The 20,935-nt window shown below is 50.3% G+C and overlaps 5 protein-coding genes across 5 annotated transcripts; 1 reads left to right on the top strand and 4 right to left on the bottom strand.

Annotated features, from left to right (window-relative positions):
- Positions 1–349: 349 nt before the first annotated feature.
- On the bottom strand, positions 350–1,086 carry N7539_000399 (hydrophobin family protein; the record flags this gene model as incomplete). The annotated part of the gene is made up of 3 exons (XM_056930003.1): positions 350–469; positions 556–638; positions 768–1,086. The coding sequence occupies 3 exons, from the start codon at positions 1,084–1,086 to the stop codon at positions 350–352; spliced, it is 522 nt and encodes a 173-aa protein (XP_056794296.1).
- A 2,016-nt stretch (positions 1,087–3,102) lies between these two features.
- N7539_000400 (uncharacterized protein) lies at positions 3,103–3,504 on the bottom strand (the record flags this gene model as incomplete). Its single annotated transcript, XM_056930004.1, has 1 exon — positions 3,103–3,504. The coding sequence occupies one exon, from the start codon at positions 3,502–3,504 to the stop codon at positions 3,103–3,105; it is 402 nt and encodes a 133-aa protein (XP_056794297.1).
- Positions 3,505–10,212: 6,708 nt separating this feature from the next.
- N7539_000401 (p24 family protein) lies at positions 10,213–11,230 on the bottom strand (the record flags this gene model as incomplete). The annotated part of the gene is made up of 4 exons (XM_056930005.1): positions 10,213–10,223; positions 10,372–10,651; positions 10,790–10,978; positions 11,084–11,230. 4 exons carry the CDS (start codon positions 11,228–11,230, stop codon positions 10,213–10,215), a joined length of 627 nt encoding a protein of 208 aa, XP_056794298.1.
- A 599-nt stretch (positions 11,231–11,829) lies between these two features.
- Positions 11,830–16,119, bottom strand: N7539_000402 (ubiquitin-specific protease UBP15; the record flags this gene model as incomplete). The annotated part of the gene is made up of 12 exons (XM_056930006.1): positions 11,830–11,936; positions 12,029–12,158; positions 12,215–12,529; positions 12,605–13,731; positions 13,800–14,748; positions 14,812–14,920; positions 14,976–15,165; positions 15,228–15,385; positions 15,461–15,605; positions 15,648–15,866; positions 15,908–16,022; positions 16,111–16,119. The coding sequence occupies 12 exons, from the start codon at positions 16,117–16,119 to the stop codon at positions 11,830–11,832; spliced, it is 3,573 nt and encodes a 1,190-aa protein (XP_056794299.1).
- Positions 16,120–18,643: 2,524 nt separating this feature from the next.
- Positions 18,644–20,226, top strand: N7539_000403 (protein kinase PKP2; the record flags this gene model as incomplete). Its single annotated transcript, XM_056930007.1, has 4 exons — positions 18,644–18,765; positions 18,843–18,962; positions 19,073–19,355; positions 19,441–20,226. The coding sequence occupies 4 exons, from the start codon at positions 18,644–18,646 to the stop codon at positions 20,224–20,226; spliced, it is 1,311 nt and encodes a 436-aa protein (XP_056794300.1).
- Positions 20,227–20,935: the final 709 nt, after the last annotated feature.

Genomic DNA, 20,935 nt, shown 5'->3' on the forward strand with positions numbered 1-20,935 from the left:
ATCGGGATCCTAGAACTATCAGGAATATCCGATGCTGGATAGTCAAACTCCAGATCTAGATTGCCTGAGAAAAAGAATAATAAAGGATGATGATGGTATGACAATAATCAGAAAACTGAAGATTCATTCACAGCGGTAAATGAGATCCTCAAGTAATCATCCAAGTTGAATAACAGCCCTTCAAGTGACATCCGTACGGACTTGAAGTGAAGGTGTCAACAAAAAAAGACAATAACAACAACAACAGAAGGACTCCCAAGTAAAAGCCTTTCCAATGAAGGTGAAAGTTATAAGAGACGCTGATGGCCCCCCATATCTCACCAGCTTCTTCCATCCCCACGAGCTCAACTCAAGAAAGGACATCATTAATCAATTCCGCCTGTGTCTGTGGACGCTCCGCACCAAACGAAGAGTAGTACTGTTCCTTGACCTCCTCGAAAGGCTTGCATCCAGGAGAGATTCCATTGCCCTATTGCCTCAACCAATCGAGTTAGTATCTCACTCCATGCAGGAATAGAAATGACTTGTCGCATGGATCCCTGGATTCCATCTTACCGAGGTGCTCGAGTCGCAGCACATAGGAAGGTATCCCTTCGCATTGCACGTGTCAGGAGAGACATCATCCGCCATGGCTTTACCTAATACGACGAAAAAAGAAAAAACAAAAGCACCATCTGATCAGCATATACACCTTTGCAAACCCAATCGGACTGGATTGTCCCAACACCAAAAAAAGACAAAAACAAGGGAGAGCCACAAACCCATACATGAGAAAGAGATCTGCGAGCTCACGGCGATTCCACCCAACGTCGGCACAAGCTCGCCAACCTTGTCAAGTAGCTCGCGCGAGCCCTCCTGAACAGACATGCAGCACCGCTTATACTTGTTCGGAGGGCACTGGTAAGCTCCGACGGGGGTTGCCGAGGCTTTGGCTGCGGATGAGGCGACGGCTGGAGATGCCAGCGGAGAAGGGCCGGTCTTGGATGCTTCGACTGCAGCGATTCTGGGGCTGGTGGGACTCAGAGGAATGGCGCTGGTGGTCATGGCAAGCATGGTCAGGGTGTAGATGAGGGTGGTGAGGTGCATTATGTCGTGGGTTTAGGGGGTATTGGCGAGTGTGAATTGAATGAATGCAATTGAGGAGGGAGGACCTTCGTCGTTGCTGGTTCTGAAAAGAAGAGCGGTGCCAACTGGATGGGGAAGTGGACGAAATCGTTCAATCTTTGTGGTTTGAACTAGATCGAGACTCCGTGAACAGCTTGGATATCACCACGATTGCCCAAATATCGGCGTTGCTCAGACGGGGGAAAAAAAGATTGAAATCAAGAGGGAATGAGTGTGAATTCGCAAGTCAGACTTGGTATGTAAGCAGATTAGAGCACGTTAAATGAATGACGAGTGCTGAGCAACGAGACGGGCGCTGGGTGAATGTCGACGATTACAATAATGAACGGGGAAGAGAAGAAGAAGAAGAGCACGTTCAAAAGAGCGCCGGGGAAAAGCCCTACTCCCGTGCAGAATCATCCCTCGTTAGGCAGAGAGCCCAGCTGCCTTGGACTGAATTGGCAATGTATCACGCCAAGTAAACCCTCTACAATCGAGCCCTGTGCACTCCTTGACCCAGCACGATTGACTACGGCAAAGACACTCGGAATCCAGGATCAACCTCTGGCTGCATGATTTGACTGCGCAGGTGGAACAACTGGAATAAGCAGCCCCTCCCCCTTGACAAGGCTTCAGATGAGGATCATCAGATCCTCCATCCATACAACGTGGCCAGGAATGTGTACCTGCGGGAATATGGCGTAATTCGGGCACTGTGAGAGATAATTCAGACAATTCTCTTAGGACGCACTGTTGTACTTCCGGACTTCCTGGAAGAACCCGTGAAGTTCCCAAATCGATGGAAATATGTACATGGTTCAAACGAAGACCTCTATTTCATCCACTCAAATTCGCATCCAAAACAAGTACCGCACTGTTCGAAGTCGGCAGGCCTTTGTTTACCTCCGAGTTTGAGTGAATCGGAGGATGCAAGGGCCGCGGCTGGAAACCAACGAGGAATGCCAAAAGACACTCCCGTACTGCTGCACCAGCCACTCAATGGATCGTTCGGAGTCTGGCCCTTGAGACAATAGCTTGTTAGGTAATCATGAACAATGAATCCGCTGAAATGAATACACAGGTTAACTATTCACTATAGAGTGAGTATAAGACCTGCACCGCGATGGGAGACCATGTGCTTTTGACGATCCCGCGCCCTTGATCTAGTCGGACATCCTCCAGATCCGAAGAACCCTGAAGTAACAACATTGACCATGGTGTACACTAGTGCTCGATCAAGACCTGTAATTGTCACAAGCATGTCTTTTACAAGTGGAGGGATCGAGTTGGAGGCAAATTGGTGAGAAACTCCCTCCAAAGAGAAGAGAGAAAATATTGAATTTGTGATATATCGTATGCGTGCAGAGTAAATGGATACATCAAGAACAAGATGATGCAAGGCAAGAAAAGGACTCAGTCCGCCGTCATGGGCGAAAGTCATAGACATTCCATGTAGTACAAGGCGTCCAGAGTCGAAACACACAAGGCAATGACCCTTCTCAGGAATCCGCTCACTATCTCTGCAATCAAATTGGAGGCAATGATGTTGAATTTCAATAATTGGTGTTAAAGCATTCCTTGTGCGAGAACCCAGTTCCTGGGGATAAATCGTGTATGTCGTGATGAAAACAATGAGAAGTAGATTGACAACTTGGTCAAACTTATATAATGCAAATGGAAAAATGGAAGATCACAGCGCGGGCCATTTACAATGCCAATCCATCAGCCATAGCACTGTAGACTGCTGGGAACTGTGCTGGTATCCGGGGAATCAAGCTCCAGGCTCAATGTCCTCATGATCGTGGAAATCAGTAGCTCGAGTAAATATGCACCGCACTTATATCGGCTTATCAAAAGCGATACGGGCGGGGACAGGGTATCAATATGGTAAAAAGGCTTTGCCACTGAGACGAAAGAGGATATTAGAATTTGGCAAATCCTTTTCAAGAGTGCAATCCAATCTCTCATACCTGATCCTCTCGTGATGGTCTGATGTGTCTAATAGTCGTTGTGCTTGGCCGAAGCCTTGTGCGTCCCCTCGGCCATATCTCGTGTAGAGGTCGCCCGCCCGGGATTCACAGAGGTGGGCGAGGAGCTACCGGTCCGATGGCGCGAGTCGTTGCTGTGGGACGATGCCTCACTGTTGCCACTGCTTTGGCTGCTACGGCTGCGGGTACCGTTGGAATTGTTGTTCTCATCCAAGTCAACAAATGAAGAGATCTGGCGCTGAGTGTACTCCAACATGGTGCGGTTGTAGTCCTCGATTGTAGTGCGAGGGTCAAAAGCCCGTTGGGTTTCGACATTAGCCCCTTGAAGAGAGGAGTCCCCTCCTGCCTGGTTGGGATACATGGACTGGACAGTGCAGGCGGGCTGCTGCATCATGTTCTGCTCTTCGGACATAGTGATGACTGAGACAGATCGTCAAATGGTTAGCCAAACATTCTTCACCCAGCAAGATGTTTTCCCACGTGCTGGAACCACAAAAAGGTTTGGCAAGAACATGGAGAGTGATGTAGTAGCATTCAGGAGGTCTGATATTCCCCGTGTCTGGAAAGGCCAGCATGGGAAAGCGAGACTGTGATAGACGGCCATACTGCCCAGGCAGTCACGAGGTACAAACACATCCTTGGTGGTAGTGGTGATAGAAATATGGAGTTCTGAGTAGAGTGCTTGAGGGTACCGAGGGATAGGGGCCACCATGTGAGGAGGGAATAGGTGTTGATACGAGATGAGGAGCGGGGAAGATGCCCAAGTTCACTCCACGGAACGGCTGGGTGCAGGGATAGTGTTCCTGAATGTGTAGGTATTATGTATGACCAGATTGCAGTGGCTTACCTGGGGAACAAGATCGGACTCTGGTGGGACTCGTGAGGCTGGCGGGGACTGATCGATCCGCGACGGTGGGAGTGTGAAGGAAGGTTCTGGCTCTTCTCTGGGGAGACGGTCAAAGGGTCTCGAACTGGGTTGCGAACACTTGGGTATCGGTGAGAGAATCCAAGCTCGGCCGATGGGGGCGGCGACGGCAGGGTTAGGGCTTGTGGTGGGCGTGAAAGTGTGTGATCGATGTTGCCCGATTCGGTTTGGATCGGGAGGCTCTCAGGATGCTGAATCGGGAAATAGGATATAGAGGAAGAAGACCGCTAATGGCTGCAATTGATGGCTAATGAAGTTGTTGTTGTAATGAATAATCCTGGCGAGAGTGAGAGCATCGACAGGGCCCTTTCTATATCTCTTCTCCTGTCCGACGACAGGGTTCCATGAATCATAAGCCATATTGCGCCGACCTCGTCCATCGAGGACTCGAGAGGCAGTGACATCATCTGCCGAGAGAGGAGGGAGACCCAGAGTCAAGTGGAGAGTCCGTTGGATGTGAATGGCCGAGGGCTGTACCGTCTCGGATTTTGCCATCTAGAGGGGGGGGGCGGAGACACCCCAGGACGGAGGCGAGATGCATTCACATCATCACGGATCATCGCAGACGGGCACTTGGGGGAATCTTCTCTGACTCTCAAAGCACAGAAGGAAAGCCGTGTGTCGGATGGTCTCCACCGGGCGATCGCTCGACGTTGTGTTGCCGCTGTCAAGTATGACGGTCGTCAGGGGGTGGATGCATGGATGTGTGTCTGTGTGTGTGGAGCATTGGAAAACCAGCAGAAGTTGACGGTCGAGCCATGGCATCAGTCTGACGGGTCTGGGCTCTCAGGTGCAATGGAACCTCCATCATACCGGGGGGTGGTCGCGGTTTATCGCACTAACGGATATCAATTTTGGGATCGTCCAACGACGCCATCCAGACTGGACGAAGGAGGCTACCAAGGGCCGACGAGCGTGGATGACGGTGGGAACCGAACATGAATGGAGGTGGAGAGGAGGTTGTGCAGACTGCAGAGACACCGGGAGGATGGTTAGAAGCCGAGTTGCAGAAGGACGGACGGAACTGCAATTGTCTCTGCACTACTACTACGGGTAACTCCAACAAATGCCTCCACCTCTCTTGGGCTTGTCGATCGACAAGGGCTTGTGCGAATCCCGCTCTATTTCCGAACGTCTGATAGCCTAGGGTTGGTATCATAGGTTAATTAATCCTATAGTAAGTGTCGTGGAAAGGACCTTACCCTCATACTACAGGAGTACCTTGTATAGGAAAAGGTACATTCAGGAGATACGTATCTATTAAGGGATAGTCAGCCGTATCATTACTAGTGTAAGTAACTCGTGATGGTATTGAATATTGATTGATCACAGCATCGAAGTGTCTGATATTGCTCCGTTCAGAATGCAATCGCGAAACCCATACTACTCTCGACAAGTGATGTCCCATGGCCCACTTGCCCATGCAGCTGGCTCATACCTCACTTCCGTGGTCCAGAGGCGAATTAGCATGCCCTCCAGGCAGTTACGCACTAGACGGCCCGTGAGTCGTGGCTTGATGGCGTAACCTTAAGCTTGGACCATTCGTTCTGACTATCATCTTTGTCCGGGACTCTGGAGGTGGAGACCCGTGTGGATAAGGAAGTTGGTCTATCATTTAAACTATGTGGTCATGTCATGAAAGGAGACCTTTGATCATCTCATAGCACCTTTCAAGGGGAGTAGCATTGATGTTCTGGATTGCTGAGACTCCCGTTCAAACCTGAACAGTGAAAATGCGGGGATGGTTCTTTCGACCTGTTGATGCACATACCCAGACCGCGGGTTGTGGCTGGGCACGCCGAAGTGGTATCCAGCGATATGGGAATGACGTCAAAGGCTCTCACTAGCTAATCTGAATTCGACCTTTCTTCCATTACGGTACCTGATGAGACTTTGCTTGGGCTCAAGGTCTGATAGATGTTTGCAATATAATCAGAAATCGGCAAGTCGGAATGGCTGTTGCAGAGTACACAAGCTTAGGTATTGAGTATATATGAGCGCCAATCACAAACAGAATTTTTGTTCGTGAAACATATATACAAATCAGTCTCTCATTGACGCGACCGTGCTATGGGATATCAGAAGGCTGTGTATACACTGCACAGAAGAAAACAACTTCCTCTAGAACATAAGACTTATCATCTCATGGATGTATAACCGCCTCGGGCCAATGGTAGCCTATCTCAGCGCTATGTATGGTTGGGAATTACATAAGGATGAGATTTAAGTTGTCTCTTGCGCTTAAACAACCGCATCTCATATATACTGAGACCATGAACAAGCTATGATTCGTCCTGTGGAGTGCTTATTGAAGATTATTGAAAAGAATTACAAGTTCCTACATCCTGCATAAGGCATACGGACACAGTGCTTGATGATTGGATCGCATGCGTTAAATTGTGTTTGCTGTCGCTTGTGTCCAGGCCTTTCCTCGGGTCACCGTTGATTGTCTCACGGTCATACTCATGAGAGAGCCTCACTGACACCTGAGAGATAAGGCCCCCAAGTGGCACCTGACGTCAACAGCCCTGATTGCTTCATAGGAGAGCCTCCTTTTTCCGAATGCAGCCCATCTGTTGTTGACGCTGCTCATCATCATCATCATCATCCCAGGCAGTTCTTCCTAACTATCATAGATCCCCCTTTGGATCAGCACCAAAATTAGAAAGAAGTGTCAATCTTTCATTGTGTAATTCCCAACCACATCATCATGACTGAGCAGAAAGTAGCGAATACGTCCCGATTCTAACGGAACTCAATCAATTGATCTTTCAGACTCGCCCAATAACGGATCCCCCCGTTACACTTGAAGCCCTGAGCATCTTCGCCATGCACAGGTACGCAAAAATAATCAAGCACCATTGACTTGATTGGTACATATTCAGCTCTGCTATGTTCTGAAGATAGCACGATCTGCACACTATGACATTCAGCCATTGAAACTGTCCCCAGCCCAGCCACTGCCTCTGGACAAGCGTGCCCCAACGACAGGACCGCTTCGGTGGATGATCATCGCCAAGCTCATGACTGTGGCAAAAAGTTGAGACCGTCCATCATAGCATGCACGCACCACACCTCCATCCACTTCACTGTCGGGTATCCACCAGCACTGGACTTTCATGTCATCAGTACGACACGGGTAATTCAGCTCAACTCGTGTGTTCTGACGTCTCACTGGTGACGGGACGAGGGAAACTTAGAACGAAGAAGTCTTCCGTTCTGATCGCACCGGTACTCCACACGAGCTATGATGCTTGTGCTATGATGTCTGTGGTCTGACTATGCGCTTCCAGCTCAATGACTCGTATCGACGATGGACTTGCAGATCATGATTCAAGAGGCGATATCCACCCTCGTTGACTGGAAGCATCTTCACCCCCCCCCCCTGGACTGTCATTCTCCCCGTGCACTCCGGACCTCTGTTAACAATAACAATAGCTACTGTAAGCATCAAACATTTAGCGGGTTCTGTGTACGACCATAATGGTAATAGCACGTTATTCTGAAAGTTCAGTGGTTTCTGGTTGAAATGATACCTGTCTACACAAATTATGTCATCTGGCCTCTATCGCAAGACAATATCTGCGGCGTGGCCTGTCTATCTTAGTGAACCATGTACTGTAGATGTAAAAGGAAAGGGACAATGGAGCCATCAAGTTGTTTGACGCTGTTACACTACTGCATACGGATGGGCCGATGAGATCTATCTCTCCATGATTCTACCAGTGTATTCTACTTTACATCGAACTAGAGACAGAGACATAAAGAGTGCATCAATTGAGCTTCTTGTCCGCATTGAATCATCGCCTATTGCATCATTCGCTTTTGCCATCCAGGCACCACTCACTTATGGGTGCAAGGACCATTCGCCCGATGTAATTATCATTCGGGTCCACCCAGACCTTCCTACTGTATGATACTTGTGGCGACCTCCTCAACTGAATCTATTGCAAATCAATGTGACATCTAGCACTGGAGTGAATCTCCTTCCAAGCATCGCCTCATGCACGGTCTTACTTTGTAACCCAACTCCTGACGTTTGATTGATCCTCGAACATGATGCTTATAGCACCGATAATACTATGGGTTCCCCGCAATTTTTACTTGTGTGGCCTATCACACTGGTACGAGATGGCACTGTTTGGATTGCTTGGCGCGATGTCATCCGCAATTGTAATAAGGGGACAAGTTCCACAGATGGGTCGAGGTGCCGGCTGACTTCATCGGGACGTTGGGGTCCTCTCGTAGGAGATATCCACAATTCCATCAGCAGTAAGCTCATGAAGAGCTGCTGCCCCTATTGCTAGACAACTCCGCCAGTCGTATGATGGAGGATCCTTCCTTGCTGGTGCTCAATGACATGTTGTTGACTCCATGGAAGCGTACACTGTCTTACAATGGCGCGCCCATTCCTGGACTACGGATTATCTTCTGCTTGTTCGGAGTCGACGTCCATGGCCATGACCATGACCATGACGCTAAGAAACCTGTCATCGCATGCAAAGTCACTCCCTTGCTCTCCTCGGTCACTTATGTAGAGAGGCCGTGCCATGGCCTAGACCTTAATTCAGCTACTCCGACAGTGCTTGTCAGGGGCAACAACAGGCATCATTTGGCTCTGCGACGATGTGCAAAACTCATCTGCGAATCTGGTCAGAACAACAGTAAAGGGATTTGGATTTTCCTCGCACAAGGGACCTTTGCTCCACAAAAACAATCAGGATCGAGACCGGCGACTACACTCTGCGCGCCGATCCCATCGCGCCCAGAATGTCAGTGGCGGGCGCCTCTATATGGATGATATCACGGTATCGCTTACCTTGGCCACCCATGAGAAACCTAAGTACATGGACTCGCTGTGTGTTCGCCGGAATCTCATGCTTTCATGCTAGTGCTTCCGCCATTTTTTTATTATTATTTTTTTCAGGCTGGGTAGCTTCTGCACGCTCGGCTACAAGCGACTCCGAAGCTTTTCGGATGAGATCATGCATCAAGCAGGTCATACAGTGCGGTTTCCGCTTGGTTCGGGATGTTGGACAATTGACCAGTGGATCTCCAGCGCGTCATAGCAGATGTCGAAGTCCTCGTTCTCGTAACCCGTGTCGTAGGCGAGTCCGTGTGCGGCTCGATCAAGTCTCAGCCTGGCTTGTCTCGTCTTTCTTGTGCAACCGTCACCTGATGGTCTCATATGTCGGATCGGCGAATTCATGGCCTGTATATTGAGCACAGTGGAAGATGCACCTGGACAGACTAAACCTTGTAGGACATTGTCAGCGGACTCGTTAGCTCGGCAATTGCAGTCCCCGTGAATATGAGTCGATAGTTTTGATCATGTGGCCGAACAACCTTACCATCCATCAAAATAATAGCAGCCTCGGCCGTGCTAAACATTAATTATACTGACAGAAAATCACTAGAGTCTCCTCTTGTCCCAGTGACATGACCGCAATATCACCAATTCGACAATTGCTCGACGGCGATCGCTGGCGCCCACATCACGGAGTCAGACACTCGGCAGGATAACGGATGGCTGGACAGGTTGGACAAGTTGGACAAGTTGGATGTGGATTGGCACGAAGAGACATGGGAAGACTGGTGAGACTGTGGGACAGGAGTCAAAAGCCAGTAGCGGCGTTCCGACAAGGAGGCGGTGACAGTCCCGTGTCAATGTCCCGTCGTACTACTTCGAAGGTTGGCAAGGACAAGCCTAAACGCGTATCGTCCATCGAAAGCAAAAGGTTCGATGAGCCGGTCGCAGGTTCCTGTCTTCTGGTTGACTACATGCACGCCTGGCTTGTTGCGTTGATGTGTGACAGCATGCGACTCCGCACTGGACCAATGTAGCGCGCTTGCTGTTGAAATGATAGTGCCCGAGCGTTCAACAAACCTTAGCAGACGACTTCCTGCTTGGTCCTCGTCGCGGTCGACCCTGATACCCCTGAGGTTGATTTCGGATTTGGATACGCAATCTGTACAGGCACCTGGCTGTGATCGAAGGATAAGAGTCCATGAAGCTTCACGATTCGCACTGTACGAAAACCAGCTTCCGTGTTCATTTCTGACATGAGTCTAGTAGATGGTACGCAAACGAATATAGCAAAAGAAAGATGGATACAATCGAACAAACCGCACGCTGGGAATTTTTGCTCCAAAGTAGAAAACGCAAATGCATCATATTATTGTAATTCGTTCTCATCACACGTAACCTGAGCAAACAGTCAGCTTGGGACATCCAGTCAGACGGCATATATTGAAGTGCAAAGGATCAAAAAGTGCATTCGGACGAGAATCAATTCAGACTCCCGCTCGAAAGCGTCTTCCTTTATTCATAATTGAGACAGGGGGAAAACGTACCCTTGCGCGCGCCCTGGAAGAAGAAGCGCACAACAAACACCTGCAGAGCAGCCATGGAAACCATCATCAAGCTCTCGATAACACTGAAGTTGAAAATACGGCGCTCGGTACTGCGGACAGTGCTGAAGTTGCGGTTCTCACGGGTACGGAAGTATTTCTGGTTGCGGGCGATGGTCGATAGTTGCGCGGAGAGCTTGTAGATGGATTCCTCGAGGTTGGAGGTCTGCTCGGGACTGGCACCTTGACGAGATGGGAGTTCGGCGCGTTGCTCGTTCTCGACCTGTAAGAAACCAGTTAGACATGAAGATCTCATTCATTAACAATCCAAACGGCCTCTGGTTATTTTTCGAATAGACCTGAGTTCCGATTGCATGTCCGGGACAGGAGATGACAAGTGGAAAAAGAAAAAAAAACGTACAGCAATCTCGAAATCCACCATCTTTTCGGCAAAGGTTGACATCTCATTGTTGAAGCAGAATTGGTATTCGCCTGTGCTCTGGGCAGTGAAAACAAAGTCGCCCTGACGTTCTTTCGTTCCATCTAGCACGACTTTGCCGCCGGGTGCGGTCACGGTGTAATCGACATCGAAAGAGCCTCCGGATTGGACCTGGACACGCAATGAAGTTTAGCTTTCCGCTTCTTCGTGGAAGAGCACGACATGCACCCATGCATTCGGGCCTCTCCAAACATGGCGCCCTTAGGAGATACGCACAGCAAAGTAAAATGCCACCTTGGCATTTGCTTGCTCGATGTTGGTGAAGAAGCACGCCTTCTCATTGGCTTCGAGCTTATAGGTCAGAGCCGTTGCACTGACGGAAGCGACCACCGAGGCCAAGCTGGCGAGGAGAGCAAATCGCATCTTGCCTGAGAACTGATTATATTGATGGGTCAATGGATTGAGGACTCACAAGAGCTCGGGTGGTAGGGGATCCCGTGTTTGGGAGTTCTGGCCAGCTTGGAGGGCACATGTTTGCGGTGTTTGCACCCCCGCTAAATCCCACGCGGCGGACTCGAACAACTCCGCAGCGACAATTACCAAGTTACCGGAGCACAGGTCAAATTGGGTTCAGGTACGCTACTAGTTAACTTCCATGTTTGGCCACCTGAAGCAATCCATGTAGATATCGTACGTCTCGCTGTCCTCTCCAACGCATCAATGGCATGCCAAAATAGACAAAAGGTACCGGCTCTGATACACTTCTTCCATATTTGTGATACATTTGTACTTCTCAATGTAGGTGCACAGTATATTACGAGAATCGAAAATGATTTGTTCTTTCTCGAGGCCGTGGCGGATGTCAAGGGCACTTCGAGAATAAAGATTCATGTGAAATGTATTTCAAAATAGAACAAGCATCTGCTCTTCCCCTCAACTTATCATCTGCTGTAAAGGAAAATGAACAAATTTTCAAGCCCGACTTTCGAAAACGCCTGAGGGCTATGGGCCTTTGCACACTCTTATCGGATGAAGAAGCTCTCGCTCTTGCCCCAGAATCCGCGACTCTTACTGGGATGATCCAAGCCCAGATAATCGTCAGGGCCAATAATGTCAGAGAGGATATCGTCTAAAATAATACAGTCAGCACATGGGTGTCAGGAACAAGCAAATCGAAATATGCACAGAAAATTTTCGCGGGCAAGTAAGGGTTTCTCTTACCATCTTCAAGATACTTGGGAGCCGAGAACGAAGCTCGAGTCACGACGGCAAACTTGATCTTCTCAAAGGGCTTGCCCTTGAGACCTGTCCTCTTGGAAAGACGCGTCTTGGTCTCCTTGAATATCTCGCCCTGTTCCTCTGTTAGTGACCTCTAGATGGATCAAGGAAAGCTATCGATAGACCTACTGATTTTATGACAAACTTGAAGGGCACACCGTGTGTACGGTTGGCTTCCTTGTCAAAGTTGTATGCGCTGACCAAACGATCACCCTCCTCCATGTTGAGCTCCTCGGCGGGGACGCGAGCTGCGTAAATCGTGGAGTACTCGTTGATAGCTGAGACGTTTGTTTCACCATTTGGTTCCTTATAAATCTTGCCGTTGTGTGCCTCGAAGAGCTTCAGCTCCTGGAGTACGTTCTCATCGAGATTGGCTTTCTTGTGCAAGGCGGCCAAAAGCTCAGTGACTGTACCATTACGGGAAACCAAGACCTCGACCATTTCCTGGACCGTCGCTCATTAGTCAATAATGCAAGTCACCGGAGAGACTTTGGTAAACGTGGGTTGTTGCAAACTTACTTCTTTAGTAATTCCCTCCGGCAGGTACACAACCTTGAAAGATTTCTTGCTCTCGTAATCGCTCAGACTCATGTCGAGCACCTCATAGTACAAAGAGTCAGACCGGTGCACAGTGTAGCCATAGGCGCCGTATTGGCCGTTGAGAATCTGAGCAAGATTGGATGTGGTGGTCCGCTTCAGGAATGACTTGGCCTTGCCATTGCTGGCCGTGACAGGGGCGAATCGTAAGTGGGTGGGCTCAACCTTGAGATGCTCGGCCACCTTCTGAGACCATTGGTCGTAGGTCAACTTACGGCTCAGGGTCAGGACGAATTCCTCGCCCTCGCCGGGTCGAATAGGAGCAAACGTGACGTCCATGCGGTTGAGGAGGTAATCATAGTATTGTCGTGCATCCGTGTAAAGAGCCGTAGATGGGAGCTCGGTATCCTTCACTGTCCGCTGGAACGTGATGATATCGCCATCTTGAATCTCTGACTGCTGGAAAGTCTGCTTGGGCTTCATGACATCAATCATGTTATGCTTGATTTCCTCAAACAGCATGAAATCGGTTCCGGCAGGCCAGTTCATCTTGGAGAGAATGATCGGCGCCAGTTCCTGGACCTTCTGATTTTTACGGACGTAGACGGGTCCCACGCCTGTCAAGCTTTGGGAGGCCACGTCGAAGTTCTTGAGGAAGATGAGGATGGAATCGTTGTCAGGCCAGTCCTGGGGCTGTCCATCTGGACCCAGAGGTGCAGTTTCCATCCACAGCCGGAACATGTTGCCCCGAGTGCCATACTTTGTGCAAGCTTCCTCGATCGTCATCTCGTTGTCCTTGATCACTTGGTCAGGCCGAGTGGTCTTGTTCTGACGGGAGACCATTGCCCAGAATCGAATGGACTTTGCGTCAAGACCACGCTCTTTGGCTAGCTCCTGAGCGAATTCGCCCACTTTCTTGGCGCGGAGGATTCGATACTGGGCTGGGAGAGCCGGATGTTCAGCTGGGAGATCGGCACTTGTAAGGTCGAAGCCCTGATGCTGTTTGAATGTGTCTTCACTGAGCACGCCAACGTTCATGTACAAGTGAGCCTCCTCCTTCTCCTTTTGTCGCTGCAACATCTCCGCTCGGTCCTGTGCGAGGCGCTCCGCTGTTACCTGAAAGTTAGTTGCAATGCATGCGATAGTCAAATCGAAATAGTCACAAGGGGACGCATACCAATGTGAGAAGGCACATCTTCCTTGGTGATGGGATGGAGAACCTTGTCCGAGCGAGTCTTGCGAACGTAGACCAACATGTACGCGTTCATTGAGCGCTTGGTGGAGTATTTCTGGGTGTAGGGCTGGCGCACTCCAGCGCCACCGTTGGCAAACTCGTACTCTCCTCCATAGTTCTCTTCCAACACCTCCTTCTCGGTCGCACGGTTCACACGGTCGTCGTCGAAGCGATACCAATGACCATCCCTGGTTGGCTTCAAAAATGCGTAGTAGTGGCCGGCATCCAGGCTGCCACTGTGAACCAGCACACCATGCAACTCGTAGATCCAAGGCTCGGACATATCAGCGTTGGAAGACAGATAAGGTGCAGCATCAAATTCCATCGGAAACACATGGCGGTCGTTGACCTTCATCATCGTAAGGGCATTAAGGTCGTATTCGAATCGTTTCAGGTGGAGATGCAGTACAGGCGGAAAGCTCTCAAAAATGACACCTTTTTTGGCATCTTGTAGACCATATGGAGGGCCCGCGTCATACTTGTTCTCCCCTTCAAGAATCTCCACTTGGATGTAATCACGGAAACTATCCTCCAGGGTCTTGTTCCCGCGGACATTGAGCTGAATATCCCAAAAGTCCTCGATACGAGACGACTCATAATCCACGTTGATACATGAAATGTACGTCTTGGTTTTGCCGACAAACAACTCCGGTAGAGCCTTCTCGGCAACACTGCCCTTCATTTTTTCCTCTAGTCGTTCCATGAGTTTTCGTGACAACTCTTGAACGTCTTGTTGCTCGAATGTCTGTCTCGAGTCCCAACCGAAGGAAGCTGTGAGTTCGGTGGTCGACACTGCTTTTTCCGCAGTTTGAAGATTGTAGAAGAGTCTTTGGAGAGTCCAAGCGCTGTTCTCGCGGGATGCATCTGCCTCCGTGGGAATATCATACACAGCCTGTCAAGACACTCAATTAACTAAGCTGCAACGACGAAGGAATTCACATTCAGATGATTGTACCTTGCGGAAAGCGTTGGTGAAGTACAAAGACTGGATGAGGGAGTTGAGATAACAGGTGGCACCTTGGTTGCGAAGACCAACCATGCCGGTCTCTTTCTTGGAGTCGTAACTAATCGAAAGTCAGCGTGTTGGAACGGGGAGTTGAATATTGTTTCGGGACTGACTTGTGAAAGTTGTGCCAAAGCACTCCAGTCGGGTCCTTGACGACTCGCACGTAGGCGGTCACCATGGCCTCGTCATCCTGTACAAGTGGAACGTTCTTGCCCTCAAACGAATCGGTGAAGAGGCTCTTGAGGTCGTAGAATCGAGTGAAGCCCCAGTCTGCTTCTTCCGCGTTGAAGCGATGAGTCGCGACTGTATCAGAGAATTAGTCGACTGTGTGTGTGTCTATCTGTCGAGTGTGATTGAGCCTTTACCGTGTGAGACAAACACCGTGGGATCTTTCACATTGTACAGGACCAAAGCGAATTGAACGCAGGCATACCAATTCTCTGGCGGCTCATCTCCCCACCCGTGTTCCAGGTAGAGTGAGGCATGCTCTGAATGGTTGCCAAAGGGAAAGAACAGGATGCGCCTAAACTTGGATTAGTGTTGTTTTTTTCCCCTCGTCTCACCTTCGCGGCCTAGAACAAGCAGAGCTTCAACTCACCATGGTGATCCGCCGCACTTGAAGATAGGACCGTGCGACTTTCGGTCCATCTTCCTCCAATTCTCGATGTGCCATGTGTGGTGCACTTCATCCAAGGTCTCGAGATCGGAGTTCTGCGGAAGTACTCGCGCCATCATGGCCGCGTCTGAAATGATTTCGCAAAATTTAATTAGCAATCTTGACACACAGTCTGGCATTGGATTCTCGCAAGCCCTGCGCTGAAGCCGTGTCATCAAATCAATCCGCTCCGCCTTCCGCTTACCCGCCACAGCTCTCTTAAATGTTATCCCAAGGTCGTGCGACCAGGACACGCAGAGAGGCGGGACCAAGAGCGCTGGCGCTCCCGATTCTTTTCCTGGCTTGTAGGCTGTGGCATAGGCGAGCGGATAGGATAGGCAGATGCGATCTGAGAACACATCACAAATGAACTTAATGGACAAGACATACGGTCAGCGGCAGACGGTTCAGGCTCGTTGGAGCCCGCGGGAGAGACCACGACGACATCGGCCTTCTCATTCGCATATTGGTCGTAGTCGTCGACAAGCATCTCGTTATCCGCAAGCTGGATTGAAGAAGCACGGTTAGATCTGCAATGACGACACACGCGAGGGGCACGGTCGGCGCGGGCAAAGAGACAAACGGCAACTCACGTTTTCCATCGCGAAAAGAGGCCCTTCCGTCCGGCCGGAAGGCACCTGTCGAGGCTTCAAGGAAAAGCTAAAGGGAAATGCTGTTGTAGAGACTTCACGAAAAAGAATGACCGCGGGTTTGAGTCGAGAATCTTTAAGACGGGCGGAAGTTCTTTTGTGGTTAGAAGATTATTGTGAGAGAGAGGGAAGACGGTCCGACAGCTAGCGGTGGCGGAGCCCGTGGAGACTTGGCACCTACAGAGACTCAGAGAGCACTCTTACCTATTTTTCTCTGATGATGTACTGTTCACTGCCGCTCCGGGCAAAGCAAGCTTCGAGAGCGTGGGGAGGGGAGACTGACTAGAGGATTCGAAAGCCAAGTGAGATTGGACCGAAGATGACTTCAATTCTGACGATTCTCTGGCGAATTATCATGAATGGGGTGAGGTGGTTGTCAACCGAGATCCTGTTAGTCTTCGCTGACTGTTGGTGATGTGCTGCCTCCGGCTGCGATGATCCAATCCCGGTTCGGCAATCCAGCGACACATGTGCCTCGCATAACCGGTAGTTATCAGTTGCATGACGAATGAATCGTTAATATAACTTTGACAGAAGATATTGAATCATTTCCAAGTACCATTGAGCTATACTCTTACGCAAGAATCACAATTGAACGCTGATGTACCGGTTGATGTGGTGATGCTCTGTAAGTGGACCTGAGGCTCAACTCTGGGCGGCCATTGTGCGACCTATTAAATATATCGGAGGTACCCAAGAGACTCTCACACAGTTGCTCAATTTTTTTTGACTCAAATGACCGCTACAAATCAATCTGAATTGAGTACTGTTCAGCGAGAGCAAAAGCCGAGGCATTCTCTTGAAAGCTGAGGAGGTTCATGGTACAATAGGTAGGACCGCAATGGATCTGCTAGCGACATGATATATACAATCGGGAACCAAAAGCCCGAACTCATGCCTAATAAGTTAGTTGTTATCTCCATCTTCTACCTAGGTAGGTTAAGCCTCATGTACAGGTCAGACCTACCTACTGCAAAGGAATATAGAGGCTCATAATTATCTTGTTTTACTTCGCAGAGCTTCTTCTTTTAGTATACGGGTGCAGGTGTTCGCTTCAATACTGGGATTTGCTCCCGGCTCGAGCTCGTTCTTATGGGACTCTAGCCCTCATCTATAGGTACTTAGGTAGTCAGAAAGTGACATCCGTGGAATGGCTTCAGTTCTGTCGGTTTCATGAGTTCATTTCGCCCTGTAAACTACCAGAGGCATGGGTAGCCTCCATGAAGTCTCGGGTTATGGCTCAATTGCGATCACCTCAGTTAGTTCGAGAACCCAGACATCAGGCGACAAACAGGCCGCCACCGCGACCGTGATATGTAGGGTAGAAGGTAGGTATTCCAGCTTGGATTCCTTGTCTAGTACCTACAGAACACGCAGAGACGGTGGATGGATGGGCCACATTCATCCAAGTATGTCCAGATGGGCACCTGGCAGTGCGGGTTAACCACCTGTAACCTTTGAAGAACTTGAACCTCAATGAGATCGCAGGAGTACGATTCACGAGTTGACGCCGTCATGTGATATACTCTGAAGGAAGGCAGATGCTCATAATAAGGTACACGCAATTGACTGTTTAAACACTGAAGGGGGAGTATTCAACCCAGTGATTCAGCCCACATGCTAATACATGGATAGATATAGTGTTGTACTACTCCACCGGGCACCTGCACTTCTCCGGTAGCCGTGATCACATGCTTGAAATAATGCACTCCTAAGCTTGTGGGAAGTCTTCCCCTGGAACACTTTCTCATGCCCGATGGTCTAATGCTCCCTAAGATGTTTTAGTCAATTCGAGGCTCCAGAATGGTACCTACCTTGGATAACCCTTTTTTTGATTGTAGAGTAGGCCTGTGTCAAGGCTTCTTCTTCTTCTTCTGCTTCTTCTGTCCAAGAGCTATATTGAATCATTGATGCATTGGTATTCAGTGTTACAAAGCCTGGAATCACCTTACCGCGGTAATCATGGCTAACGAAGCTGACACAAGCTCAACAGTGCAGTATCCAGGAAGACCCAAAATGTCAATTACTACTACTACTAATACTACTACTACTACTACTACTACTACTACTACTACTACTACTACTACTACTACTGCTGCTGCTGCTACTACTACTTCTTCTTCTTCTTCTTCTTCTTCTACTACTGACGATGAAACTTCACACAAAACCCGGGGTAAAAGCTTCGATCCACTACAAATGAGGGGGAAACAGGTCACTAGGGACAGCGCTGCATAATTGACCATGCAGCAGCTATCTCCACCCAAAGACATGATTTGATTTTAGCTCATTCCCCGGTGTCATTGGCTCCGAGTCTCGGCCTCCAGAGCGATCTCTCGAGAACGTCACATGCCTCACCGCCCTTCGCCGGTGGGGATAATGCACGCAGCTCGTTCTCCTCTTCTCCGATTTCCCTCCTCATCGCATGGCGCCTTGGCCCTTCGCTGTCCCAGATTGACTGGGAGTATATGGGGTGATAATGCGATCAAGCTGTCCCGCCCGACGTTGGAATGGCTTCCGGCGTGTCTCCCAGTCACGCTTCTATTCCAGCGTGCGGGAGCAACAGCCGCCCCCATGGCGGCCCGCCACCGCTCTAGACGAGTATGATTCACACTGTTCCCCCGCCGTCAAGGCCACTGGATCCCCTCAACTGACTCGTCTGGCTGTGGTCATGATAGATGGGCTGAGCGTCAGGCCCGCCCGATCAGTCTGCGTCAGCTGACTTTCTTCGGCCGCACCTTGACCGAGCCTCGCTTGATCAGCTCGGCGAACTATGTGCGGACTGAATTACCGACGCGGTATGTGTACCCGATGGCAGCGAAGGGGCTGCGTGTGTGTGGGGGGGGGGGGGGGGGGGGGTGTGCCTGTCACACTGATTCAATGAGGACAAACACTGACCTTCCCCCAGATTGGCGCATCGGTTACGAGATATCCAGCAACTGCCCTACGTGGTGGTGGCCAATCCACACCTGTCCCTCGTCTACGAATTATACTACAAGGCATTTGAGCGATTTCGAGTGATCCCCGAGATCCAGTCGTTGGATGATAATGATCGATTTTGTGACATTTTACGAGACATGTTGAGAGAGCATTTGGTTGTCATCCCCAATTTGGCCATGGGTGTCCTCGAGTGCCGCAACCTTGTCTCACCCAACGAGATGGACAAGTTTATGAATACTCTGTTACGAGCGGTATATATGCCTCGAATCCTTCCCCCATCTTGTTTCTGATCTCAACTCGGGCCATGATAGCTGATCCTGGCTTTGGGGCTATTAGCGAATCTCGCGGCGGGTCATTGCGGAGCAACATCTCGCTCTGACCGACACATTCAACTCTCCCTGGCATTTCCAAGACTCTCACGATCGGACCGACTTGAACGCGGACTTTGTCGGAGAGGTGTTCTTGAAGTGCAAGGCGAAACAGGTGGTCGAGCGATGTGGACGAGTCGCACAAGATCTGATGCGCCGAACCTCGAGTACTGCGCAGCTCCCCGAGATCATCGTGCAAGGTCACCTGGATGCAACGTTTCCGTACATTCTGAGCCACCTGGAGTATATTGTGGGAGAATTGCTGCGCAACTCTGTGCAGGCTGTGGTTGAAAAATACCACGACTCGCCGCATCCCCCGCCACCCATCGAAGTGCTGATCTGTGAAACGCCACAGCACGTGATCATGCGCATTTCGGACCAAGGCGGCGGGATTCCCCAAGAGATCCTGCCGTACCTGTGGTCCTTCAGCAAGGGTCCACGGACCCAGACTCGACTCGAGAATCTGGGTCGGGTCCCCGCGATGGCTGCCACCATGCAGGAATTGAAGGTACCGGAGCGGAAGGTCGAACGAGACAGCTGGCACGAGGGCTCTCTGGATTCCCTGACCTCACGACCCCCCAATCTTCGACTGGGCATGGGACTGCCCATGAGTCGGGTCTATGCCGAGTACTGGGCCGGTAGCTTGGAGCTCCATAGTCTGGAGGGATACGGGGTGGATGCTTTCCTCCAGATTTGCAAATTGGGAAACAAGAACGAGCAAGTAACGACCCGCGCCGCTATGGATGCCGTATAAGTCATGGCGGACCCAGGTGGGCGGAGGATGGCTGTTCTTTTTTTTTTTTTTGCTTGGATTCTACGAGGCGCTGTCCCGATTATATGGTTCGATGATAGAAGTGCTTGGCTACCTAACCAGGCTGCCTCGTGCTGGCCAGTTGACCGTGTGTCGGCTACACTCACACACACACACGCACCGCCACCTCAAATAGCAAGCTCGTTTGGCCTGTGGCTGTGGTGGGCGGGTGAATGCGAAGGGCGCTTATACAAATCTGTCCGATAACTTTGCTGCCTGCTCGCTGCAGTCTGCACTCTTCCTTCCCCCTGTCTTGGCGGGCATTGGCGATCGACGGGTGTCACATCCGTCAGATAAAGGGGCGCCGAGTCGTGGGCAATCTTGTGCGTCCGGATTACGCAGTGATTCTGCAGTCGGCAGCTTCAACCAGTCTGCAGACCTGCATGAATATCATGTCTTGAGCGATTCCGGCAGCTTACCAAGTCGAGGCGTCGGGAGGTCCGTCTCTTTCGACTGTTTCACCGAGTCTGGACTGCGGCCGGGGCAGCAGGACGCTGACGTCAGCGGGTCACCTGGACGGGACGGGAAGTGTCCACTTCCAGTACCTCCTCGAGGAGCGCGATTGGGCACGCTCAATGCCAAGAATGGGAAACCTGGAATACGAGGCATTCAGCCAAGCCTCGTAACGCTCTCGCGGCTGGGCGCAACGCTC

Source organism: Penicillium diatomitis (assembly GCF_028827545.1).
Source record: "Penicillium diatomitis strain IBT 30728 chromosome Unknown utg000001l_segment0_segment0, whole genome shotgun sequence".
Taxonomy (NCBI): domain Eukaryota; kingdom Fungi; phylum Ascomycota; class Eurotiomycetes; order Eurotiales; family Aspergillaceae; genus Penicillium; species Penicillium diatomitis.